Source organism: Ochotona princeps, chromosome X (assembly GCF_030435755.1).
Source record: "Ochotona princeps isolate mOchPri1 chromosome X, mOchPri1.hap1, whole genome shotgun sequence".
Classification (NCBI taxonomy): Eukaryota; Metazoa; Chordata; class Mammalia; order Lagomorpha; family Ochotonidae; genus Ochotona; species Ochotona princeps.
The window spans coordinates 12,188,060-12,211,453 of record NC_080865.1 but is presented as its reverse complement, the minus strand read 5'-3'; the positions used below and the strand labels follow the sequence as shown (position 1 = coordinate 12,211,453).

General features: G+C 42.9%; 1 protein-coding gene across 1 annotated transcript in view; it reads right to left on the bottom strand.

Moving 5' to 3' along the window:
* MAOB (monoamine oxidase B) overlaps positions 1-19,193 on the bottom strand; it is a 108,546-nt gene extending 89,353 nt beyond the window's left edge. The window contains exon 1 of the mRNA XM_058658862.1: positions 18,978-19,193. Within this exon, the coding sequence (XP_058514845.1) occupies positions 18,978-19,023 (46 nt within the window). The 5' untranslated portion in view covers positions 19,024-19,193. The remainder of the gene's footprint in view (positions 1-18,977) is intronic.
* Between the last annotated feature and the right edge of the window lie 4,201 nt (positions 19,194-23,394).

Here is a 23,394-nt window from a genome sequence, read left to right as displayed (position 1 = left end):
CATTCTTAAGTATAAGTCTGAGAGAAATAAAAATGTGTCCATCCAAAAACTTACACATGGCCATTCACAGCCATGGCTATTTATAAAAGTAATTTTTAAAAAAGGTGAGAACAGTGAGCAAGGCCCACTAACTTCATGATGGTCATAAGTGTGCAGGACCTCAGTATTTTTATTTCCCTAAGGATGCCAACTCCTAGTGTATGTTTTAAGTGGCAACCCTGATCTTATCTTGCAAGCAAATGCATTCATGATTGTGATTCCTTTAGATTTGAGTGAGATAATACAGTGCATTTTTGTATAATATAGAATAGCCCTAATGAGAACTGGTCAATCTTGTAATCACTTGCATTATTGTGTCTGTGGGAAATCACACAAGAAATCATTGCAAACTAGACGCATTCATTTTGGCCAGGTTTTGTTAAAAAATCTCGGGAAGCATTTTCCATTTGCAGAGTCCTAAGGATTGGGGAAAACACAGAAAAGGGACTGTGACCCAGTAATATTAAGATGGATTAAGGCCACACCATTATCAAAGAAGTATTGAGAACATAGATGTGAAAAATGGGACAAGAAGACTCAGGGGAAATTAGGACATACCCTTCATTGTGTTATGTCCTTCCCGGCCAACTAGGTTGTTTCAAAATAACTGTGAACAACTGACACCCTTTAGCTTATCAAAATATCTATAGTAAAGTAACTCAGAAAGCAGTGACATCATAGAAGGAATCAGATGTAATACAAAGAAGATTCTCAAAGAAAGGTGCAATGAGCTACTCAATATTTAATGTGAACCTACTGCAGGAGTATTTCAAAACATTTGGAAAATGGAATTAAAAAATTCAAATCCATGCAGATGAGCAATCATCAAAAGGTTTGTGAAAAATATATATTATGGAAAAAATATGCGTGAATATTGAAAACTATTTTGTACCTTATTTTCTACAAATTTTTGAAGTCTTCTCCTTCCACTGTGCCAGGTGGAGGGGAAAATAGATCCATTGATTGCCCTCCAGGATATCACAGGCATCACAGAAAAGATGCAAAAGGAAGTGCCACAGGTAAAATGGAGGGACTTGATGTAGTCTGCATAGGGCTGTCAGACAAAGAGACCTGTTAATGTAGCGTTTTAAAATAAATTCAGAAGGATGAGTGACAGTTATTTAACTTGATGGGCTGGAGGGAACAGAGCTAGGAAGAGACTGTACACAGGAGAAGAGCCAAGTACAAAGGCCAGGGACTGTGATAGATTATTTAAGAGCTTGAAAGTGGCCAGTGGGGCCACAGAACCAAAGGAAGAAAAAGTAGCAGGAGATGAGGCACTGAGGCAGGCAGGGGTCAGGTCTGCTGTGTGTCTGGACCGTAATCAGTATTCCAGACTTCATCCTGGTGATAACAGAGGGCCACTGATGAGTGTAGAGCGGAGGCGGAACCTCATAAAATTGACATTAAAAAATTACCGAGAAAGCAGAAAAACGCGACAAAGGCTACAAACTAGACTGTCGCCATGTGTGGCCTCAGGAGGGTGGGGCTGAGGAGAATGCCTTCAAATAATGATCTTTGTCTGTGAACTACTGTGTTTGCTTTGCTTCTGATGATAAATATATGGTGTGTGCCTTCAGAATAGCAAATTTGAAGATTTTCTCCATTAACAATTTGTTCTCTTTGAGTGCAGGAATTGACACCAAAGGACAAAGACTGGATGCCTTCACTCATGAGGACCCCAAAGAGCCACATTCTCAGAGATGGACAGAGCAATGGTGGCTGAACCTGGCGCAATGGTTCAATTGGTTAATTCTCCCCCTTTGGACACCGAGATTCTATATGGACACCGGTCTGTGTCCCAGCTGCTTCACTTCCAATCCAGCCCCTTACTTGTGGCCTCGGAAGGCAGCCAAGGCTGGCCCATGCCCTTGGAAACCTGCACTCATGTGGGGGACTCAGAAGAAACTTCTGGCTCCTGGTTTCGGATTGGCTCACTCCAGCTATTGTGGCAAATAGATCTTTCTCTCTGTTCTTCTCTCTGTAAATCTGCTTTTCCAATAAAAACAAATACATCTTTAAAAAAATGATGGTTGTAAAAAAATGATGGTTGTCAGCGGGAGCTGAGAAGAGACAGGAAGAGGGAATTAATGTTTAAGGGCTACAGTTTCTGTTTGGAATGCTGGAAAAGAATGGTTGCAATGCTTGTGCTGCATGGTGCTTCAGAAAGTTCATGCAAAAACTGAGTTACAAGATTGGTTTGTGTTTTGTTGTTTTGCTTTGTTTTAGTGAAAAAAATGTGGAAATCCATACATGTTTTTTCCCTAATATGTAGTTTTCCATGAACCTTTTGAGGATTTTCTTTTTTTTCTTTTTTTTTTTTATTATTGTTGACAATCTTTACATAGTTAATTACGGTACAAAGGTTCAGGGGTTATAGGGGAGTGGGCAAGACTTTTATGTCCATATTGTTTCCTTCATGTATCTGAGGTAAAGGGGGATATTGAGGGAGAAGCCCCACCCAGTCTCCCATCGCCCAAAGTCCCAGATGTGGGGCATGCTCTGAGATACTTGCTCAAGTGGTTTTAATAGTTCTCCAGTTATGGATCACTGCCAATCTCACCACTCCCAGCTCGATGAGGTCATTGAAGAATCCACTGATTGTTACAGTCCATCGCAGAGTCTTCATTTGCCCAGTATTAGGCTGCCCAACAGATAGCTGAGGTGGTTGATTGACTTGCTCTGTCTTCTGTGCCTTCTTGGCTAGGGTTCTGAGTCCAGCAGTTCGATTGAGGAGATCTCCAAAGAAACTTTGAGATCTTCCCAGATCAGATTCCTGTATGCTCTAGCAAGCACCAGGCCCGGCTCTTGAGCCGTTTTCTCAAAACATGGTTAGAAGAGTCAATGTATGTCATGCATACTTTTTCTCCGATAAGAATACATCAAACTGGGATGCCACCATCTTGTAGTAGGCTAATGCTCAATCTGCAGTACCAGCATGCCATATGGGCTCTGGTTTGTGTCACGGATGCACCATTTCACATCCAGCTCTGCTGGAAAAGCAGTGGATTATGACTCAATATTTTGGGCTCCTGCACCCACGTGGAAGACCCATAAGAAACTCCTGGCTCCTGGCTTTGGACTGGCTCAGCTCTCAGCATTGTGACTTTGGAGGAGTGAACAAGCATATGGACGATTTCTGCCTCTCTCCTCCCTCTTTCTCTCTAACTGCCTTTCAAATAAAAATAAAAATAAATCTTAAAAATAAAATTAATCAAACTGACTAGCATGAGTTGGACTGAATGGTGAGATGTAATGAGTATTCTCTGGGAACCACAGAGCAGTGTGTAAGGAGCCCTTGATTGGGAAGGTGCCTGAGCACAATGAGGCTGATGGGTCTGAGATTTATCCTGAAAGTGGAACTTTTAAATTTCAAATATTGTTAGGAGGAACAATCTTAAAATCAAACAGGAACATACATAGGATCAATTTGTCTTGGTTTCAGTTCATTCAAAAGCAAGCTGTATGAATAGGGTTTTGCCCTTAGAGATGAAGATGCTGGTCCAAGACACCTGTCTCCTGTATCAGAGGCTCTACCTTCTGACTAATTTCCTGCACATGGGGACCCTGGGAGGCAGCAGTGATGGTTCAGTTTATTGGGTTTCTTCCATCCATGTTGGAGACCTGGATTGAATTTCCAGCTCCTGATTTTGCCTTCCTGTCTATTCCAGGTATTTGGGGAGTACAGATAGGAGTGTTCTCTCTCTCTCTCTCTCTCTCTCTCTCTCTCTCTCTGTATGTGTGTGTGTGTCTCAAATGTGTGTGTGTGTCTCAAATGTGTGTGTGTGTGTGTGTTTAAAAACACTGAAATAAGAAAATCTGGCCCAACCAGCTCTTTTTGGAGGTGCTCTAAGGAATCCCATAAAAGGGGCATTGTCAAGTGGGTCAACTGTGTCAACATCTGAGAGACAGTGTGGCACATGCCTCAGTTATTCTGAGAGGCAGGGAAGCTGGGTGATTGATTCCTGCAGTCCTGTCAGTCACAGGCTGACAGCTGCTCCTGGTGGGCTGGGAGCAACCACATCCCCATCACTGCCTGCCCTGTAAATGAGCCCGAAGGGGCTCCTGTGGGCAGAGAAAGCCACCAGGAAATAGTCTGCAGCTGACAGAAGCTGTAAGTCTTTGTGTGTGTGCAAATAAGCGCCGAAGGAAGCGCCCCCTACAATGTTTGCTACAATTGCCAAGGCTCCTGGTTTGGCAATCAGCCTGTAGGTGGGTCCATTTCCCCAGACAGGAAAAACTAAAGGCAAAGCATTCAGGAGTGGGCACAGGAAGACAGCTGGCAAAGGGGATTAAAGAACCAGCTAGAGATTTATGAGGGAGGCAGGAAACTGGAATCATGTGTGCGACAGGGAGAAGGCATGTGTTAGAATGGCCAACGAAAACACAACATGAGGAACTAAACAATCTTTTAGCTCACAGGAACTAATGCGGATAACAGCATTAGATAAACAAAGGTTAGAAGATCCCAACATCTGTGTCCTGCCTGGTACCACGATCCTCAAATGGCAAGCCAGCAGCCGAGAAGGCAACAATGTGAGATAAATATGATCTCCCAACCTGCGCTTCTCCCTGTCATTTCTTACTGGCATCCACTTCTGGTATATATCACCCCAACCAATGGAACGCTCATATTGCCTTACAGAAAGGATGTATTTATTTAGAAAAACTATAACATTGACTTTCTTATAATGCAGACAACAATGAGCTATAACCAAGGTCCTTTAGAAATACCATGTAGATAATATTGTTACTGTATTTCATATGTGTATTTTGCTTATCCATTAAGTTGCAATCATTTTAGCAGCAAGATTGAATAAGCTTTCATTTTTCAAATTACCCACAAAGATAATTGTCATTGTCACTGAGATATTCTGCCATTATATTTCAAAAGCATTGAAAAATGATGCTAAAAAATGCATAGGGAGAATGCATCATTTGGAGACTGTTTTAAATTCCATGTACTAACATTTTTTTTACAAAGCCCTATATTCAAATATCTTAGCACACAGCAAAACATAGATATAGATATAGATATAGATATAGATATAGATATAGATATAGATATAAATGCTCAAGATTTAAATTCAATTCATGTTTTTTTTCTTTTAAAAATCAGTTTTAAATTCATTCCCAAGTAATCTTCTAAACATTATTTGTGGGTGAAAGAGAGAGGAAGGGCAAGCTTCCATCTGCTGATTCACTCTTCAAATGTCCACTATAGCTGGGGCAGGACCAGGTCAAATCCAGGAGGCAGGAGCTCAATCCAGGTCCTGTTACATAGGTGGCAGGGGTCGAATTACTTAAGGCACCTCCATTGGCCTCCCATGGTCTCAATAGGCTGGCAGCTGGAGTGAGGAGTTAGAGGCAGAAACCGAATGCAGCTACATGGACGTGGGTCATGGGGGTCTTAACCAGGTTAAAAGTCCATCTGTAAATCAAGTTTCTTTCAAAGACATACATGTAGAGGGAATGAATGCATAGTTCAAGACTCTATGCTTGCTGAAACATACCTTTAAAAAAATGTTGGTAAGAAGGGGGAAAATGCTTTTTCATTTTCATTAGTTTCTCATTTTCTGCCCACAAACTGAATCTCAGAAATAAAGCAAGCACAAGTCCCCATTGATTTTTATTTTCCATAAGTAATGCTTTTGCCTTCGCTACCTTTCTGTCACCTCAGTCTCTTTATACTTTTCCCTATTTCTAAACGCTGTCTGCTGGCAGCTCAGTATTGTGGACTGGCAGACCCATTTATCTCCAGAAAATTCATTTTTCCCTTGGACACATTCTCTATGAAATCAGAGAAAAAAAAAAGAACAAGAGAAGAAAAACAGAACACAGGCAGTGTATTTTGGATGTTTTGCCTTTTATCAACTAAGATCATGTGATTTCCTTTCAGACACTGACTGCTCCTGTGCAGAGTCTGATTTCTGATAACATAAAAGGAATGTATGCTATTCTACTTAGCCCTCCTATGGGCAGAAATCGTACCAACACCTATGAAGACAACTGAAAAATCTAACAGAGGACAGAACACATGGATCCCAACACCAAAGTGATCATGGCATCCCTTTGGCATTTGTCCATATGTAAGCTCTTTCAAGGCACCATGAGGCTCCTTTCATGTCAAAAAGTGCATCTTTTTTGTGGATGAGCCACCCCTCCCCCAAGAAAAACTAGGCACAGAAACTATAACTTCACATTATCCCTGATGCATGTATTAAGCTGGGACTGCTTGTTGGCTGTTCACTCCCAGCACCTAGCACATAAAAAGGCGTTCAATTATGTTGACTGTTCAGTCCTAGCACATAAAAAGGCATTCAATTAATGGTTTCCAGCAGACAGACTGGACTAGAATGGCACTTTGCCAGCCAAGATTTCGGGTAGATAGTAAATGTAAGGAGTTGAATCACAAGATTAAAAACTAGCCTGCAGTTTCCTTTTACAGGCACCTCCCCGCCACCACTCCAAATACTGTTTCCTTTGTTTTTCAATCATAGGACACAATGTTCAAAGTGTTCATGACATTGTCATCCAAACAGACCAGCTCCATGAGCTTCGGTTTGGTAGAAAAAGGAGAGACAGGAGATCTCTCTCTCTCTCTCTCTCTCTCTCTCTCTCTCTCTCTCACACACACACACACACACACACACACACACACACACACACATACACACACATTCTCAAGATTTCTGCCTGTTTGTCCCTTTGCTATGGAATTGGCCAAAGCGCTGTCCGTGCTGCCCCCCCCAACTTTCAATGATGTTCAGTTATATAGAATCTGCCTTGCCTTATGCTTTTTTGAATCATCTTCAAGAAAATTAGATGGATGCCATCATTTATTTTTAAGTCATTGTCAGTATCTCAAGTCTCCACGAAAACCCCTACAGAAAGCTATACAGCTTTCTGTTATACAGCATGAGGGCCAGAGGAGGAAGAATCAAACTGTGCATCAACAGTATTAGTCTCTTTAGAACCATGAATCTAGGCTTGGCATAACACAGTAAGTTATGCTGCTGCCTGTAACGCCCATATCCCTTATTAGAGTGTGAGTTCCAGTCCTGGCAAGTTCACTCTGCTTCTGATCCTGCCCCCTGCTAGGGCACCTGGGAAAGAAGCAGGTGGTGATCCAAATAGTGGGAAATATAGATGAGTCTTGGATCCTAGCTTCACCCTGGCCCAATCCCTGCTATTGCAGCTATTTAGAGAGTGAACCAGTGGATGGACAATTCTCTTTCTCTCCCTCTTTCTTTCTCCCTCTCTCTCTACCACTCTTCCAGTCTGTTTTTCATATACAAAAATAAGTACTAAAGGTCCTGAATCTTAGCTATTTTTTTAAAGTTTTGTTTATTTGGGCCTGGCACAGTAGCCTACTGGCTAAAGTCCTTGCCTTGCACATGCCAGAATTCCATATGGGCGCCGGTTCATGTGCCAGCAGCCCCGCTTCCCATCCAGCTCCCTGCTTGTGTCCTGGGAAAGCAGTCTGGGATGGCCCATAACCTTGGGAGCTTGCACCCACATAGGAGACACAGAAAAAGCTCCTGGCTCTTGGCTTCAGATCAGCTCAGCTCCAGCTGTTGCAGATACTTGTGAAGTGAATCAGCATACTGAAGATCTTTCTCTCTCTGCCTCTCCTCTGTATATCCAATTTTCCAATATTTCGAAGCCAGAATGATGGGAAGAGGAGAGATATAGAGAGACAGAGCGAGAGAGGTCTTCCATCTGCTGGTTCACTTCCTAAATTGTCACAACAGTCAGGGCTGGTCTAGGCCAAAGTTCAAACGAAGAGATTCATCCAGGTTTCCTATATGGGTGCAGGGGCCCAAACACTTAGGTCAATTTCTGCAAGTTTCCCAGGCACAACACCAGGGAGCTGGGTCAGAATTGAAGCTGTTATGGCACAAACTGATGCTCCAATATGAGATGCAGGTATTCGGGGTGGCAGCATAGCTTACTGTGTCCCAGCACTAGCCAACCTGAATCTCACTCATAAATCAGCCCATAAAATGGAAACAAGAGTTGAATTCCCCAAAGTATATCTGCCTCAGTGTAACGATCAGCCTCTGCTTTCAACCTCTGCTTAGGAGGCTCTCAATGTGCTAAAGAGTAGTTTTTCAGAACTGATGGACTTTCCTAGGCCTTACTGGTTTTTAGCATTCCCTCCAATTGGTTGAAATGTCACAATGAGACTATTTTGTGATGTGCAGAGCTAAAACGTTGTTCAATCATTGTCTAGATGAGAATCTCTGGCATTCAGTTTCTGACACAGAGGTGTACACAGAGAGCTTGAGCAAGGTTCAACACATGTAGAGAAATTAGGAAAGTAGCACCACACAGAGGGAGCAGTTAAAATGTGGTATGGTCCCACTCAGTGTCTGCATGGGGAGCTCTGAAGTGGAGATGGCCTTTCAGAGTTATCCGTAATTGAAACAAGGAGTCAAGCCTTCATACCTGCTGATGGGCTGCTACATGTCCCCAGGAAAGAAGAGGGGAGCCTTTGGGTGAGGCAGCTCCCATCATTCAGGGGCAATTTGCAGGGAAGAGCTCAGCAGAAGGCAAGCAGCACCTAACATTCTGAGTTGGTCCTGAAACAGACTCCTGCAGCCCACTACAACATCCACTACATGGCTATTTCAGGGCCCAGGGTAAAAAGAACAGAACTAAAATTTCAACACCCTATGGATGTTAGAAAATAGATTAAGTTCTAATCATTTAAAGCTGCTTCATCTGAACCAGATAAACATATCTCCACCATCCCTCACAGCATTCACCTGTACATGTTTGCAACCCCCTGCTTTAGTATAATCCTCAAACATGGGGCGTGCATTACCTGTCGGTGCTACTTCCATATCTAGCCAAGCAATTGTTAGAGCACTGCACAAAGATTGTTGAATGAATAAATAAGTGAACAAACTTAGTTTTCTCCCCTGAAAAAGGGTAACTCATTGTAGTGAATACCTTTAAAGAGCATGGCTTTGTGTACACCTATTGGCAGTGTTTAACAAGGGCTGTTTGATTTTAACCAACTGGTGTAGCGTAAAAGCCCTATTCTGACACCATCTTTGGATCACCTAAATAAATAAAAACTGAACACAGCATCTGAATGCAAACTAGAAAGGAAATTAAAATGTAAAACATATAATACTTGTTTGATCAGCTGTTCCAATCGACTGCGGACCAAGGTTATAGTCATGTCTTATCTATAAAAATAATCATACGAATGGTTTCTTATGGACTATTTTCTTTCCTTTTCTCCTCTGAAACACAACAGCTATGTAAATAATGATGTCAGACTCCCAAAAGAATGGTAACCAACACATTTAAAAGCTTCATGAAACTATATGTTCCTGGCAAATAATGCCAGGCATAAGGATAGCAACTGCAAAAACTAGTCTGCTTGCTTGTGTCTGACAGCAAAATTTACTTGCCACCACTGAAGTTTTACACACGTGAATATTTGAAATTCCCAGTACCTCTAACTTCAATAAACTCTGCCCACAAACTAATGAGGATTAGTGGTTTTCATCATGTTATGCTAGGGCTTAGAGGAAGAGGATATTGGTTCAGTCCATACTGAGGTGGCAAATAAACACATTGTTAAAACCACCACAAATTAAACTGATAAAACTCTTCTGGGCAACAATTTTTCAGTAATTACTAAATGCCTTCAAAGAATGGTACCATTTATTTCCAAAGATTTCCTAAGGAAGTTATTAGAATTATATGTAACAATTTAGGTTCATAATACAGATTTTTAAATAGGAGATTTGGCTTTCTAAAAATATTTATGTATTTTAAAGTCTTACTTATTTTTATTTGAAAGATGAGTTACACAGAGAGAAGGAGAGACAAAAAAGAGAGATCTTCGAGCAGATGATTCATTCTTCAAAGGATCACAAAAGCCAGAGCTGATCCAATCCAAAGCCAGGAACGTCTTCTGGGTCTCTCACATGGATATAAAGGCCCAAGTACTTGGGCCATCCTCTACTGCTTTCTCAGACACATTAGCAGGGAGCTGGATTGGAAGCGGAGCAGTTGGGACTCAAACTGGCATCCATATGAGATGCCTGCACTGCAGGCAGAACCTTAGCCTACTAAGCCACAGCACCGGCTCCTATATATTTATTTGAAAGGCACAATTATAGAGAGGGAGGGAGACAGAGATAGAGGCAGTGAAATCTTGTATTTGTTGACTCCCTCTCTAATGGCTGCAACAGCCAGGGCTAGACCAGACCAAAGGTAGGAGCCTGGAGCTACCTCTGTATCTCCTAAGCTCTTGGGCCATCCTCAGCTGTTTTCCTAGGTGTATTAGCAGGGAGCTCAAACTGGTACCCATATGGGATGCTGGCAATTCATTTAGTGGCTTTACTTGCTAGGCCACAACACTGCCCCAAAATAGCTTTTTTTAACATAGCAGAAATTTGGAAGTAAAGCATGTCCAGCAATAAGAAATTGATTAAATAGTCATACATTCATATGAAGCGATATTATAAAGTTATCATGATCATAAAGAAGAGCAATTAATACACAGCTTAACTTTCATAACGTTATTTATTTTGAAAAGAATACCAAGTGCCAGGTACGGGTTGCATAAAGAAAATCTTGGTGGCAACCGTAGTACTGTTTGCTTCATTTCAGGCTTCAATTATGGATGATTTTCATTTTGTTTTTACCATCTTCTATAATTTATGTATTTTCCCAATAAATATGCATTATTTCTGCAAGTTAAGTTATTAAAAACTATTCCTCCCCCTCTAAAACTACAATTCTTCAAGCTATGAATCACCAAGATGGAATCTGATTGCCTCTGCAAATTGTTGAGGTATTTTGGGCTGCTTATTAATTTCACCATTAATTCTTCACTATGTCCTTTGGGAGATGATGCTCTTTTTGGAATGACAAAAGCCCTTCAGAAGAGTTCATTGCTTTAATATAGCAAAATGGAAACTGCACAAATAAGATATGATTAAAGATATGTATGTATATAAAAACACAATTTACAGCAGAAATATAGTGGAGATCACAGGGATCGAAAGTTGTCCCAACTCAGGAAGATGAGGTCAGGAGTCCAAATTTCACTTAAAATCAACGTTAGAAATGTTACACAAGTGAGTCTTACCAGGCAGGATTATTTAGGTTGGAAGGAAATAACATTAGCCCAAGGATCTGGTGAGACAACTCTTGAGCAATTCTGATCAATGTTGATAATAAGGGGGCCAGAAAAGCAACAGAAAATGATCTAGGTAACACAAGATCAAGAGCTTTGATCTCAGATACAAAGTGAAAATTAGCTAGAATATGACATTTAACATGCCATTAAACAATCACTATGGTAAAATGGCTAATATTTGAAAGATCAAACCTACCTGAAGACTTATTCACGGTGTTCCCTCTGTCTCAAAACAAAAGGTCTCAATGACAGTTTTTATTGAATAAGATGAACTACTGACTTGTGTTTTTTTAAAAGAGTGTTCAAAATACATTGCTATCACTTAGTAAACAGGGTCATCATCCTCTGGAAGAAAACTTTTTAAAGATCTTTTTTAAAATGTAATTATTTATTTGAAAGGCAGAGTTAGAGAGAGAGAGAAAGATCTGCCAACCATTGCTCACTCCCCAAATGGCCATAGCAGCAGGGCTAGGCCAGGCCAAAGACAGGAGCATGGAATTCTTGAGTCTCCAATTTGGGTGGCACTTGCTTCATCACCTAGTGCGTTAGCAGGGACCTGGAATGGAAGTGGAACAGCCGGGACTCAAACTGACAATCATATGGGATGCTGGTGTCACAGGCAGTGGCTTAAGCCATGGTACCACAATGCCACAATGCTAGCCTGTGTTGTTGTTCTTTAAATTCACAGGAAAGGCCCGGCACGGTAGCATAGTGGTTAAAGTCCTCACCTTGCACGGGCTGGGATCCCATATGGGCGCCGGTTCTAATCCCGGCAGCTCCACTTCCCATCCAGCTCCCTGCTTGTGGCCTGGGAAAGCAGTCGAGGACGGCTTAAAGCCTTGGGACCCTGCACCCATGTGGGAGACCCAGAAGCCCCTGGCTCCTGGTTTTGGATTGGCTCAGCTCCGGCCGCTTGGGGAGTGAACCATTGGACGGAAGATCTTCCTCTCTGTCTTTCCTCCCCTCTGTATATCTGCCTTTCCCACAAAAATAAACAAATCTTTAAAAAAATTTCACAGGAAAAGCAGCAGCTGTTGTTCATGCTTCTTCTTCTGATAGACTCTCACAGTACGTCTTTGGATTCCTTCTCTTATCTGTTCTTGACTCCTCCTCACCCTGTTTTCCTTGCAACCACCCTTGGGTTTTAAGGAGAATCTGTTTATTACCAGCAGATCATCTCTGAACCTATTCCTGAATTTCTACGCATTTTCTGCCTTCCCTGTCCATCAAGCACACAAGTGTTCCCCCTATCTAAAACAGCATGAATTTTCAAGAGCTCCCTTTATCCAACCACAGAAAAATGACTTCTCACTGCTTTTCAGTATCTCATTTTCTGATTCTCTCCCCCTTCTATGGTTTTTGCTCCTTATATCTAGCCATCTGGACTTACTATCCATACTGGGCTTCTCTGCTGTCCTATAAATATAAACATCACTTGTGAACTAGAGTCTGTGTCCTGAAAGTTTCTAATTCTTGCACCATTCTTAAACTGTCCTAATGTATTATTTATTTTCATTGTATTTAAAAGGAAAAGAGAGACAAATAGAGAAGTATCTTTTACTCATCTAATGACTCACTTCCTTAAAGCCCCCCAAAACTAGGACTGGGTCAGGCTAAGTCAGGACCCTGGAACTCAGGCTAGGCCTCCCATTTGGGCAGCATCCCATATTGCAGTATCTGGGTTCAAGTTCTGACACCACTTCTTACTCCAGCTTCCTGCTGATGCATACCCTGGGAGGTAGCAGGTGACAGTTCAAGTACTTGAGTCCCTGATACCCATGTGGGAGATCCAGATTGAGTTTCTAACTTCTGGCTTTAGCCTGGCTAGTCCAAGCTTATATACCCATTTGGATAGTGAACCACTGGATGAGATCTCTCTCTCTCTCTGTCATACACATACACACACACTAAATAAACATTTTATTTTAAAAAATCAAACAGGGAAAAAAGGCTAAATAGAGTAACAGTAAAGCAATCCTAATATTAACATCTGTTGGGCATCAAAAGGTCTTAAAAATTTTTGCCTAGCAATGTGTGTTATTTATAGTTTTTGACATATTTATCACATATATATGTACTATAAAGTTTTAAGCTTTTTCCTTTTAATGTGGCTGTTGATTTTCTTTCACCATACACACAAGCCAAGAACATCAGGATGTGGAAACAGCATCCATCCCAACAACAGGGTAATATTCCCTAAGGGGAAGAAAGGAAGAGAGAGGGAGAGGAAAGAAGGAAAGAAAGAAAGAAAGAAAGAAAGAAGAAAAGAAAGAAAGAAAGAAAGAAAGAAAGAAAGAAAGAAAGAAAGAAAGAAAGAAAGAAAGAAAGAAAGAAAGAAAGAAAGAAAAAGAAACCCCCATGTAGGGACAGGGATTGAAACACTTGAGCCCATCCTCTTCTCTTTCCCAGGCACATTAGCAAGGAGGTAGATTAGAAGTGAAGTGGCCAGGACTTGAACTGGTGCTCATATGGAATGCCTGCACTGCAGGTGGTGGCTTTCTGTGCCACACCACAACATTAGCCCCTGTTTCCTTTTACACTCCTCCTAACTACTTTCTAAAAGAGATACCATTGCTATCATTATTTTCCAAATGAGCAAGTAAAGGCATGGGAACATTTGCCAAACGTAGCACAGCTAGTCAGTGGCAGAACTTAAGCAGACACGTTGCTCTTAACCTCTCCGCTCTTGTACTGCCCTGTAGGGCAGGGAGCCACAATACTCCATCAGAGGAGAAGGAAACTGTGCTCATTGTGAAGGGCTAAGCCAGGCCTTGATCCTGTCTTGGTGACTTCTAGGAATGTATGAGGGCCTGGGAGCACAGAAATCTAGTAACACCAGGATCTGCCCATGGTGCCTATCCACCAACTCCTCCCATCACTGTGCCCCATAGGTGTGCACTTAGGGAAATACAAAACAAGGCTTTCACTTTCAATCCTTATAGCACTGCTGTGAAAAATTAACTTCTGAATAACTGGCCCAGCATGGAGACAGAACTTGAAATGTTCCTTCTTTTATATGATTAATGATGACGCAGAACAATTAGTAAATAAAGAATTTCATTGGCTATGAATGCACTTCTTTCTACTTATATTTAAGACAGGAATCAGGTGATTGAAATAAGGCCCAGATCTGAATGGCAGGCATCATGCTGTACAGATCTAGGACTTGCAAAATGCTTCCCGACAAAGAGCCTTGAGGGTCCCAGGTCAAGCTGAGCCTCAGTTCCTCAGACTCTGCACTGTACAGTGGAGGAGAATAAAGGGATGGATTGGGGCACAGTGGGGCTGGGACCAGGCCAGTTTCTCCTGAACTTACTATAGGATATGCATGTGTATCACACTCTGAAAAAAAAATATTTTTAAATGCTTCCATATTTGAAAGGCAGAATGACAATGAAAGAGGGAGATGGAGAGAGACAGACAGACAGACAGACAAGAGATTTTCCATTTGCCTGCTCACTTTCCAATTAGTCACAGCAGCCAGAACTGGACCAGGCTGAAACCAGCAGCCTAGAACTCCATCCAGCTCTCCAATGTGCATGGCAGCCATCATTTGCTGTCTTTCTATATGCATCAGCAAGAGCTGGATCCGAAGTGGGGGAGCCAGAACCTGAACCAACACTCCCACAGTGGGATGCAGGCTTCTAAGAGGCAGTTTAATCTACTGAGCTACAGAGCCCTCCCCTCCAAGAAAGTCACTAATTGGTGAAAAGTAAATCTGTTTGATACCAAAGTCTACCCTGTTTTCAACATTGCCATAATGCTGCCTAGAAAAAAAGGGGGGATTCTCTTAAAAAAAACTCATGGAAAATACATTTTATGTAAAAATTGTGCATAGATACAAAAAGTACTGCAACAAAATTAAGTCATCTTTGAATTTTATTTTCCAAAAGCTTTGGAGTATCTTCATATTTTCTCAACTGCAATATACACATTTCAAGCATATTTATTTTACAACATTCAAATGGGTTAGAGGATCCCAAGGAAGTTCACCTGTCTTGCCAAGTGTGAATCCAGCATATATGTCCATTAACACGGGGAAGGGAGGGGCACTCTGCTCACATGAACCTCAACTCATGGGCCCTGCTGAGAGGCCTCTTTTTGTTCACTCCTCAGGCTGGCTCCAGCAGCCTGAAGCCATGCTTACTCCACTGGGAACACATAGATACCCTGCCAGACATGGGATACAATCTCAAAAACTGGCTCTGGCTCTCCCAGGAATCACAGACCAGGGCCTGCCACCCTCCCATGGCCAGATCACCTCTCCCAAAAATTTTCTCTCATTCCTGCTTCAAGTTGCCCCCCTTTAAAACCTTTATTGTGAAACTTGAGCAAGAACCATTCCATGGTTGCACCAACCCAAATGCTTAAGCCAATCCTAGGGATGGAAGCAACATGCAGCAATGGGCAGCCATCCGGTTCCCTGTGGTTGAGGCCATTTGAGCTGGCATGTCCCCAGTGACAACCTGTCTCTTGGGTGGAAAAGATCCCAGTAGAACCTTAATTATGTATCATATGCATGTTCAACAAAAACTATCCTATAATCTCTGTGGAACTCATCAAGCTCCAACAAAGTTACATATTAGCCAGATACGCTCTCAATTCACTGGTTGGTCCCATAGACACTGATTAAAATTTGCTGACAGCAAATTATCAGAATGTTCTCAGTTTAATAATTAATCAAGTCGGCAAATAAGGGTCAAATGCAGACTTTCAATCATTGAACAGACTATTGACTCATTCTGAGATTCTCCACTCGCACACTGTTTCTTTTCACATACTTCTGTGGTTTCAACTAAAGCTTTGTCATCACATTTGTATGCCGAGTTTATTCTTCTTGTTTCCAACTGCTCCCTGGGTGTCTTCCCAGCACCTCCAACTCAAGATAGCTTATCTTTACCCCAAACCAGTTCTCTCCTTCATCTTCCTCTTTATGCCAACACTATCATCACATTCCTAGCTATCATATGTATGTCACTCAGTCAAAAACCTTTAACCACAAAAGGAGTTACATCGTTTGGATAAAACATACAAAGCTCCCCATAAGCCACCCAAACTGGCATATATAGTTTTGTCTCCTCCTAGAGTACCTCCCCCAATTCTCCACACCAAAGTTTTTCGGGTTTTTTCATGCATTTGTGATCTCATAAAAGCCAATCTTTATTTTAAAATGCTTTCTTCATCTAGTCTCTTGATGAAGTCACAGTCATCCATGAACACTGATTTCAAATGTCACCTCCTCTGTGAAGTTTTTCCAGACTTTCTCAGAGTTCATATAGGCTCTGTAAATCACCCTTACATGTTCTTCTACAGCAGGGGTAGGGAATAATCAGCCTGCAGGCCATACAAGGCCCTCGAAACACTTAGTTCTGGCTCTGCCAAGGCTACTACAGGTGAAGAGTCAAAATTCAACAAATCTATATCAGGCTAATTTTGAGTCTGATAACTTTGCATGGCCTGTGAATAATATTGTAGATATCCAAATGGCCCCTGTCCATTTGGAGTTCTCACCGCTGTTCAAAAACATCTATCACGGGTTATTAGTATTAATTGCTGATTGCTGTGTCTTGTGCATTGGCGTGTGAGGGCCCCAGGGGCAATGGTCTTGTATAATTCATCTTTTATTCTCTTTAGGACAGGAAACAAATGTGTATTGAATGAATAAATAATGAGCTAATGAATGAACTCCTCTCAGGGCATGCGCCGCCTTCCCTTCCTTATATTGTTCTGGAGTAGTCCATGGCCCTTCATGGACTGACAGATCATCTAAGGCAGGAACAACATGCTCCCTTTTTAATCCCCTACTACAGCCTATCCTACTGCCTACTGTCTGAAAAAATGACTAAAATGATGTGGGGAACTGTGCCCTGCAATCTAGCTGTGACTAACTAGTGTGAGCTTCATGTAGCAGTCAAGCAACTGAAGGAAGCTGGGCCTTAGAACAAGCACTGTTCTAAGTAATGTTTTTGAGAAAGGCAGAAGGCAGACCTACTCATCAGCTCGTTGCCTCAGAGGTTGGGGGTGGGGGTGGAGAATGCTTGTAAAAACAACTAAAATCATACATGCCCTCTTCATGTGCATCTAACCTAAAGAATCTGAATGAGCTGCAGAGTTTGCGTACCCATCAGAAAGGGCAAAATAATGGGTGTTTTTAATTCAGGAGAAGAGATGCATACTGCATTGTATCTTCACTTCTCAATATGATAGTCTCTATTATACTGTTTCTCTAGATGACTATATGTACATGCATGTTTACCTATATATCTCTTGATCTTGTGTTTTGCATGAAGGTTGCCTTATATGAAACAGAACGTATGATATTTGTCCTTTTATAATTTGTTTATTTCATTGGTCTCTAGTTGGAACTGCTATATGTATTTTGACAATAGGATACTGAACTCTCTACCACTGTCTATACCTACAATGTCAGGATACACTTAAATGGCAGAATGATGGATTTGTGACTTTTTTATAGGATTATACTATTGTAATAATGTAGAAGCAATTGATGGAGGTGGGGAATTGGGGGGGGTGGAAGGTAAAATCACTGAGCCTATGGAACTGTATCATAAAATTAATTAATTTATCAGAAAGATAATGGAGAGGAAGCTAGAAGAATCTGAACCCATTAGGTAAGAAAAGATCTACCAGAGCTTCCTAAGAGGAGCTTTTCTAAAACTTCCTCAAGGAGAGAAGATGACAAAAACACTCGAAGAAAACAATCTGTACATGCATAGCCTTGGCCGACCTAAGCACCGCTGCATTTATTTATCCGTGCACCTGCAGCGCCAGGCACAGGGCCTGGCAAGGGCGAGCTCATGAGGAGTGCAGTCGGAACAGAGGAGGTAGCCTGAGATCGGACACACAGGGGAGGAGGGTGACAGCCAAGGCAGTGGCAGCACAGGTCCAAGGTCAGCACCCCAATACGCGAAGGCTTGTTGACCTCACCAGGCACAGAAGTGTGAGAATGTCTCAGCCCTGCCCTCCTCCCCCGGTGCCAGGCTGAACCTTGCTCTTCAGGGCTATTTGAGATCTAGGGATTGATGGTGAGTCTTGGATAACACACCCGCAAATTTTGGAGATGACCAAATCATTGCTTAAGCACCAGGGGACCCTGAGTGTTAGCCTCTGTCTAACCTTGCCAAATACAGAGGCTGGGCCCAAGAGCCAAGTCGCAGTTTGGCCATGCCGTGCTTCATATCTGGGGTAGAGGAATGAAGAAAAGGAAGAAAAGAGATGTTTGCTAAGAAGGCCCCTGCGACCTCAGAGCGACCTTTTCCATAACCACAGAGCCTCCGAAGATCAGGAGGTTCTGAGAAGTCTGGCAGTTCAACGTTCCTTCTGGCCAAGGCCACTGCCAGGGTTGTGCTGCAAGCACAGGTCAAGTTACAGCAAATAAGTGACTTTTGCAGCACCCCTCAATAGACGTCGCCCAGTCGCTGGGCTCCTTTCCCCTGGCTTCGAAAATTTTCAGCAAGGCCTTGAGGCTCCAAGCTTAGCTCAGAGCCTGACCCTAGACCTTCAACAGGCTTCATTCAGCTGCGGACATCCCATCCCCCCAGCTTCTGCGCAGGGCCACATCAGCTCTAGCCACCCCAGAGGGAACCGATTCCTGCCGGGCACGGCGTAAAGTCCAGGATCTGCAAGGTCGTGTTGCGCTCCCCCAGGCCGTCCTGTAGCGCCTCCCCACCAACCTCCACCCGTTCCCGGGCAGCGGCCACCTGTCTGAACGCACCATGAGGAAGGAGGGAACACAGCTGCCACTGACCTGAAATGCCGCCCCCCACCACGACCACATCACATTTGCTGTTCATGGTGCTCGCCTCACTCCGGGCCGCCCCGTGCCTGCTGTTCTGCTCTCCAGGTCGCCGCTCCCGCCCTCACGCCGCGCTCTGGCCCCACGCTCCAATGCCTCGTCCCGAGCAGCTATATTGCCGGACAGGCGCCACTGGGACGCTCAGCCACGCCCGCCCGCCGACGCACAGGCCGGGAGGAGCAGCTCGGCCACCGGCCCCGCCCGCAGCTCGGCCTTCCAGGCCCAGGGGAGGAGGGGTGGCACCTGGGCCCATAGGTCACCAGAGAGCTCAAAGCAGCCTTCCTTACCCTCGACCTTCTGCAACGTGTTTTTACATATGCCAACCTCATGTGCTGTTGAGCTTGGCGGCTGGGCTACTGACAGATTGGGGTATCTTCTGCTGTGCCCCAAGGCCTCCTCGCTACAGTGCGAAAAATCACAGATACTAATTAAGCTCTTTCCAGGTTCCAGGTTCTGTGCTGAGAGCTTTATGTATGATTCCTGGGCAATTTCAGGGCAACACATTTCACAGATGAGGAAAGTGAAAGTAGTGAGTGAGAAAGGTAAGCTAAAAATAAGAAAGAATTCCTCCCTATTCCCTCCTCCACTTTTGCACTACCTGTGTCCCCTGAGGAGTCATGGGGTGTTACATGAGCTTGTGTGGGAGGCTGGCTCTACATCCAGCAACCTGTGGGCAGGGGTAAGTTTTTCTGGGGCTTGACATCAACATGTAGGAAATTCCCAAAAATCAAGGAACATCTTTCCCCACTCCCTGCAGGGTAAGGGCCTTGGATTTGTTATTTAGTACAAGATAGCCTTTTGTAAGGAGCAAGGGCCTTGGATTGATTATTTGGTACACAATAGGCTTTTGTAAATCTTCCCTGCTTGGGCCCAGCACAGCAGCCTCTGACTTGCAAGCGCTGAGAGCCTATATGGGTGGCAGTTCCTATCCCAGCTGTTCCATGTCCCAGCCAGCTCCCTGCTTGTGCCCTGGGAAGGCAGTGGACCTGTTACAGCTACTTGGGGAGTGAACCAGCGGGTGGAAGTTATTTCTCTGTCTCTCTTTCTCTGTAAACTCTGGCTTTCCAATAAAAACGATAAATAAATAAATCTTAAAAAAAAATCAGGCCCAGCATGGATCCCCATTTTGCAACCACTGGGATTCTGTCCCGGCTGCTTCATTTCCCATCCAGCTCCCTGCTTGTGGCCTGGGAAAGCAGTCGAGGATGGGGCAAGGTCTTGGGAGCCTGCACCTGTGTGGGAAACTCAGAAAGAAGCTTCTGCCTTCGGATCAGCTCAGCTCCTGCCAGTGTGGTTGCTTGGGGTGAACCAGCAGACTGAAGATCTTTCTCTCTGTTTCTCCTTCTCTCTGTAAATCTGATTTTCCAATAAAAATAAATAAATCTTTTTTAAAAATCCCTGCTTGATGTTTAGTCTCTACTTGCTGGCTCCTTATTAGCTCTCAGAGTGTGCTGTTCTCAGAGCCTTGGCACCTCCTCCCTCCTGCCCAGCAGTTCTCCAGCCTGCAGTGCTACTGCTCAAAATGTCTCCCAGAGCCCAGTAGCACCTGCAACCTAGAAACCATGGGCCTGAACCCCAAGGCCTGGCCCCTTGGCTGCTCTGCAGGGAAGGCTTGTCAAATCCTCCTGGTGCATCTCTGACCACAGGGCTCTGAAGCTTTGGGCCACTCCTGAGCTGTGGTCACTGTCCCCCAATCTCCTGGTCTGTGATGAATCATCTTTCAGCTGAGATGGGGCACATGGAGTGGCCCCTTGTGGGATCCACTTGGAATCTGTCTCTTTGCTATTTGGCTCCAGTGGTGCTGGGTTAGCTAAGGGCATGCACAGACTAACTGGTCCTTTTAGTTAACTAGTTACTGGGAAGACAGAGATGAGGTGCAGTAGGGATGGAAGTGAGCAGATCTCCTGTTCATTGATTCACTCCCCAAGTGTCCACAAAAGTCAGGTTTAGGTCTAGCTCAAATTACAAGCCTGAAACTCCATCTGGATCTCCCTTGTGGGTGGCAGGGCTCCAAGCACTGGAGCCATCATCTGTTGCTTCCTAGGGTGCATATCAGCAGGAAGCTGGGTTGAAGTAGAGCAGCCAGGATTTGAACCAACCAGGCCCTGGAATTTGGGGTGTGAGCCTCCCAAGGGACATCCTAGCCACTACACAAAGCACTGACTTGCTTTTCTATATGCAACTGGCAGTTCTAATAGTACCTGGAGAAAACAGCAACAAATAATCTTCCCAACACAGAGGGAATTAGTTATCTTATACTCTGTGAAGTTAAAAAATAAGTGTAATGTGAAGTCTTTGTCTTTGTCACAAGGCAAACTGGAGACCTTAGAGGGGCTCTGAGGACACCCTCACAACCCTCCCACCCTCTGCACCGTGCCGTCACTGGAACCCTCAGTTTCCTAGGTGGGATGACTGCATCTTGTGGCCAGATGAGAAGCAGTGTTTTTCCAACATGAACTTGCGCACAAATCATCCTGGTTGTGGGTGGGATCTGAGAACATGTGTTTCTGACCATCTGCACCTAATGCTACTGCTGTTGGCCTGTGGACCACACTCTGAGCACATTCTTGTTTACTCTAGGCCTCTGCCTATCCATCAATGCCAGAACTACCTCCACCCATGCTTTGGAGTTCCTTGCCTATCTTTGGGCACTGGGCTTGAGAAGGTATCTATTTATTCCACTGGGATTTATTGAACACCTACTATGCTGAGCCTTGGCTAGCAATAAATAAGGCAAAGGTTGGCTCTAACTTCGTGGTGCTCACACTCCATCAGGGGACATCTGGAGACCGTGATCACAAGCAGAGTTCTGAACACTACTCTGGATCACAATAGCAGGGTCAGATAACTTTGCTCTGGCAAGTTATCTTGGTCAAGGACTTTGAAAAACAGTGTTTCTACTGCGACTTGAATGATGACTAGTGGTTAGTTATTGAGGAAGATAAACACTCTAGACAGAGTAGCAAATTTGAAACTGGAAGAAGTGGAACAGGCTGGTGGAGAAAGAACATCTTCTATCACCCTTAAGACTTGCCCACCACAAAACTGTCAGTGAATAATAAGATAGTAACAGTGAATGATTAATAGTGAGTAGAATTGGCAAGAAACGCATTTATTTATGTGTGGGTTTGTGTTGACACGTTCCAACTAGAAAGGATAAATGCATTGTATTGTTTATTTAGTCCTTCAAGGATAATTTATTGAGCACCAAGTCTGTGTCAGGCATTGTGCCCATCTTTAGAAATATGCCATTGTAAACAAGAGATGGGGTGAGTTCTAGGAAATTCAATATTAAAATAGACAGTGACCAGAAACCTAATTCCTATTCCAAAGGAGCCACACTCGGCACCTGTCAGCAAGGTGCACAAGGCAATGTTGTTTACCTTTAGTGCTACTTATTTGCTTTTCAACTTGATAAAATTCATTTTCTACCGTCAATTAAAATGAACATCTATTCCTTTGATTTTTTTATTAGAAGATGGCCAAAGAGATAAAATATCCTTATTACTTCTTTCTTGCTGTGCAGCTTTTTATTAACAGATATTTCTCTTATGATATTCCACAGAAGGTTTCAATAAAAAAAGCAGGCTGTGCCCACATTGTTCACCAGATATGATCTAAGTTGTACATTTTGCCTTTATTTTTTGATGCTGGAAGCTTAACAGTGGCTAGAAAATTTGTTTTAGAATTAGATTCTTTAGAGCTTACCCAATACTCTACTCATCTTTAAAAGCAAAAAATAAAAACAAAACAAAACAAAACAACAAACAACAAAAAACAGGCAATGAGTGATACAACAATGTAAGGTTAAGTCACCACAGCTCTTTAATAACAGTATTCCTGGCTTCAGCTTGCTCCAACCCTGGCTGTTGTGGGCATTTGGGGAGTGAATTAGCAGATGGAAGAGATTTCTCTCATCTCTCTTTATATATATATACATTATATATGTTATTATATGCATCTATATACATAATTATATGTATACATATATGCGTCTATTTAAACCCTGCTTTTTGAAAAAATAAGACAATTGAGAAGAACATCTTTATGATATTGATTATTTTTATCCAAAAGCATGGAGTGTTTTTCCATTTGTTCCAATGTAACTTTCTCTATTTCCAAACAGTCTATAATATTCCTCATACCGGTTTTGAATGTAAGTAATTGATTTTATGTCTAGGTGTTTTACTTACTTTTTCTCTATTGTGAATGAGTCCTTTTATTTTGTTATATCTTTGACCATGACACTTTTTTGAATGAAGGACTTTATTTCATTAAACATTCTTGTCATTTGCAGCCTTTTTAAATGTATTTGGATTTTCAAGTTAAGATTTTGAAAATACAGATAGCATGGCCTTAGAATGCCTGG